This window comes from Seriola lalandi, unplaced genomic scaffold (genome assembly GCF_002814215.2).
Source record: "Seriola lalandi dorsalis isolate HSWRI2012SDOR001 ecotype SW California unplaced genomic scaffold, Sedor1 jcf7180002054692, whole genome shotgun sequence".
NCBI classification, from domain to species: Eukaryota; Metazoa; Chordata; class Actinopteri; order Carangiformes; family Carangidae; genus Seriola; species Seriola lalandi.
In genome coordinates this window covers 507,422-510,425 of record NW_019525245.1, presented here as the reverse complement: position 1 = coordinate 510,425, position 3,004 = coordinate 507,422, and the positions used below count along the sequence as shown (strand labels likewise).

General features: G+C 38.6%; 1 protein-coding gene across 1 annotated transcript in view; it reads left to right on the top strand.

The window, feature by feature from the left end:
• Positions 1-1,999, top strand: part of pa2g4a (proliferation-associated 2G4, a) — a 6,174-nt gene extending 4,175 nt beyond the window's left edge. Inside the window, exons 8-13 of the mRNA XM_023423695.2 lie at positions 502-580; positions 708-841; positions 984-1,078; positions 1,175-1,302; positions 1,414-1,467; positions 1,664-1,999. Coding sequence (XP_023279463.1) covers positions 502-580; positions 708-841; positions 984-1,078; positions 1,175-1,302; positions 1,414-1,467; positions 1,664-1,726 — 553 coding nt within the window. The 3' untranslated portion in view covers positions 1,727-1,999. The remainder of the gene's footprint in view (positions 1-501; positions 581-707; positions 842-983; positions 1,079-1,174; positions 1,303-1,413; positions 1,468-1,663) is intronic.
• The last annotated feature ends 1,005 nt before the right edge of the window (positions 2,000-3,004 follow it).

Below are 3,004 nucleotides of genomic sequence, written 5' to 3'. Positions count from 1 at the left end.
TGGAAAGTGTTTATGCATTTGAAGAAACCTTTAGATGTCCACAGCTGTTTTGATCAGGATACATTACATGTTCTAATCTTGTAATCTTGTATTACCATAATGACTGCAGACGTGACCATATTAGGGTCAAGAGTCACCCAAATAACAAAAGTGCACATTCCCCACTTAACCATGTCTAGACAGCCAGTAAGTTTCAGTCTTTGACTGCTACACTTATGCCACCACAGCAATACAATGGAAATGAATGCAATGTGGTTTATGGTACTGAAACCAACCAACTAAAATTACACTTGGAAAAACAGTTGCAGACATTTGACTTAAGTTCTTCAGTGGAATAATGAAGTTCTTAAAGCTATTCACAGTCAGATCTGTCCATTATCCTGAGTAAGTGATGCACTGTAACTATCATTAGTGGCTGTATCAACCTTGAGTATCAACAGACTGCAAAATATTTTACTCCCCTTTTTTTTTTACTGGCTGCTGCTGACATTTAATTTTCAGGAAGGACCATGAGAAAGCAGAGTTTGAGGTGCATGAAGTCTATGCTGTGGACGTCTTGATTAGCAGCGGAGAAGGGAAGGTCAGTGTCCTCTCTTGTCTCTCTCAACTCAGATCTGCTGAAAGTGCATATTTCCACTGCAGCTAATAACCACTTTAGTGTAAAGGACGGGCATTTATTTTTTTACCCTCTTGTCATTTACAATTAGGCCAGAGATGGAGGCCTGAGGACCACCATTTATAAGAGGGACCCCAGTAAGCAGTATGGCTTGAAGATGAAAACTTCCCGTACGTTCTTCAGTGAAGTTGAACGACGCTTTGATGCCATGCCCTTCACTCTTAGGTATGTACATCACACTTTACATGAAGCCATTATCATACATAGTCCACCCCTTGCTGAAGTTTTAAATAGATTAGTAGCAGCTTGAATAGTAATGTATTTTGGCTGAAGCACACAGTTAATACCACCATCCGTTTTCCATCAGGGCGTTTGAGGATGAGGCCAAAGCCCGTCTGGGTGTGGTGGAATGTGCCAAACATGAATTGCTACAGCCCTTCAGTGTGCTCCATGAGAAAGAAGGTGAGTGTTTTTACCATCCTCTTTAAGATGTTTGCTCTTTTTAACATTTGCTGCATTTTATTTACTGCTTCAATCTCTTTGTGTCTTTGTTTCCAGGAGAGTTTGTAGCTCAGTTTAAGTTCACAGTGCTGCTGATGGCCAACGGGCCTCACAGAATCACCAATGGACCCTTCGACCCAGACTTCTACAAGTCAGAGCATGAAGTTCAGGACCCAGAGCTAAGGGTAAGACTGTGAAATGACTGGCTTTGAATCAAGCTCCTTCATCACACACAGAAACTGGCTGCATTAAACATTATTCTCACTTTATACTAAAATGTCTTCACTCTTCCTCAGACTTTACTACAGAGCTCTGCAAGCCGTAAAACACAAAAGAAAAAGAAAAAGAAGGTAAATTGTTATTCTGACAATGATTGTAGGACCGATCCACCACAGCTCCTTCGGCTCATATGTATACCATGAAGAAAACTTGACTTAAAATCTCTCGCTGTCCTACCATTTACCTCCTTGAGTGTCTTCCTCTACCTGCAGAGCTTGTATAGCTGGTTTAACGTTACCTTAATACCTCCTTTTTCACTTCCCCCAGGCCTCAAAGACGGCAGAAAATGCAACTGGACAGCCAACTGAGGACACAGAAGCAGCAGGATAAACAAATGAATACTGCCTTTCCACACATGCGAGACCCCAGAGAGAAGCAAGAGAAGACATAAAATGCCCTAAACTCTCTGCCTATCATAGTAGAGTTGATTTCACAAATTAAACTGATGAATTCATGAGAACTTTGGAATCAGTTGAATATTTGAAGGATCCTACATGGATGCTTAACCCTTTACTGCATTGAAGAAAAGTACCATGGGAGGATTTTTGCTGTGTTTTTCTTGCCTAACTTGAGTAGGAAATAAAGACTATTTGCAAATAGTTACATCTTTGAAAAGACTTGTTGCCAAATGGTAAATGTGCGACTTGTGCCTGTTTTTGTAAATTTAAAAATCATCATGCTTGTATTATTTGCAGCTGAAAATTTCCTTTTCAGTAAAGGTGTAGCTTACAGTGGGTGTTAATGGGAGCAAATCGGTCTGATTTTGACATACATCTATAAAGGGTTTGTAAATGGATACTTTTGTCACTTTATATTTGTCATTTCAATGTAAAGGCATCAGTGTATCCAAGTCCACCTGGGTAGCTTGTAGCTTGAATGGGATGTTTTGACTGAACTGTCACATGTTGCTTCCCTTTGGCAACAAAGTTAAAACAATTTATCTTTCACTTTACAGTGAAAATGAATATCCAGATGTTTTTGGAAGGTTAAGGAGAACCTTTTCACCTCATAAGTGTGTGAATCGGTGGGAATGATGATTTTAGTCATCCACTGTATTATCACACAGCTGAGACCTTAAAGCATTTAAAAACATGTCATCAAAAACTATTTTTCTTGACTACACCATGCAGTAAAGGGTTAAATTATGAATTTGACCCAGTCATAAAGAATGAAATTAGAAGTTTTGTTACAATAATTTCAAAAATGTAACTCAAAATTGACCGTGACCACATGTATTGTAATATAATAGACGGCTTTTGCTCCAGAGTTAAATGTAGTGAGGGTTTATGGGTACTCTTCTATCATCTTGACCTGACCACATTTTTGGCTGAAGCTACAATGTTTTAACCACGCAAGATTTTTTTACAGCAATAACTAGAGCAAAAGACCAGAGTATTTTTTAAGAGCACAAGCAAAAAAAAAACATACAATTGTAATCAGCTTGACTTTAGGGAACAAATTGCTATGTTTACTGCCATTCCCCTTGAACTTTATGAAAAGATAGAAATGTTTATGTTCCAATTTTGAAAGACTTTTTTCTATTTGTGACACCTGTAACTTGCTTTACTACATCATTAATCTTGTGAATCGTGAAAGCGGAAGCTGATC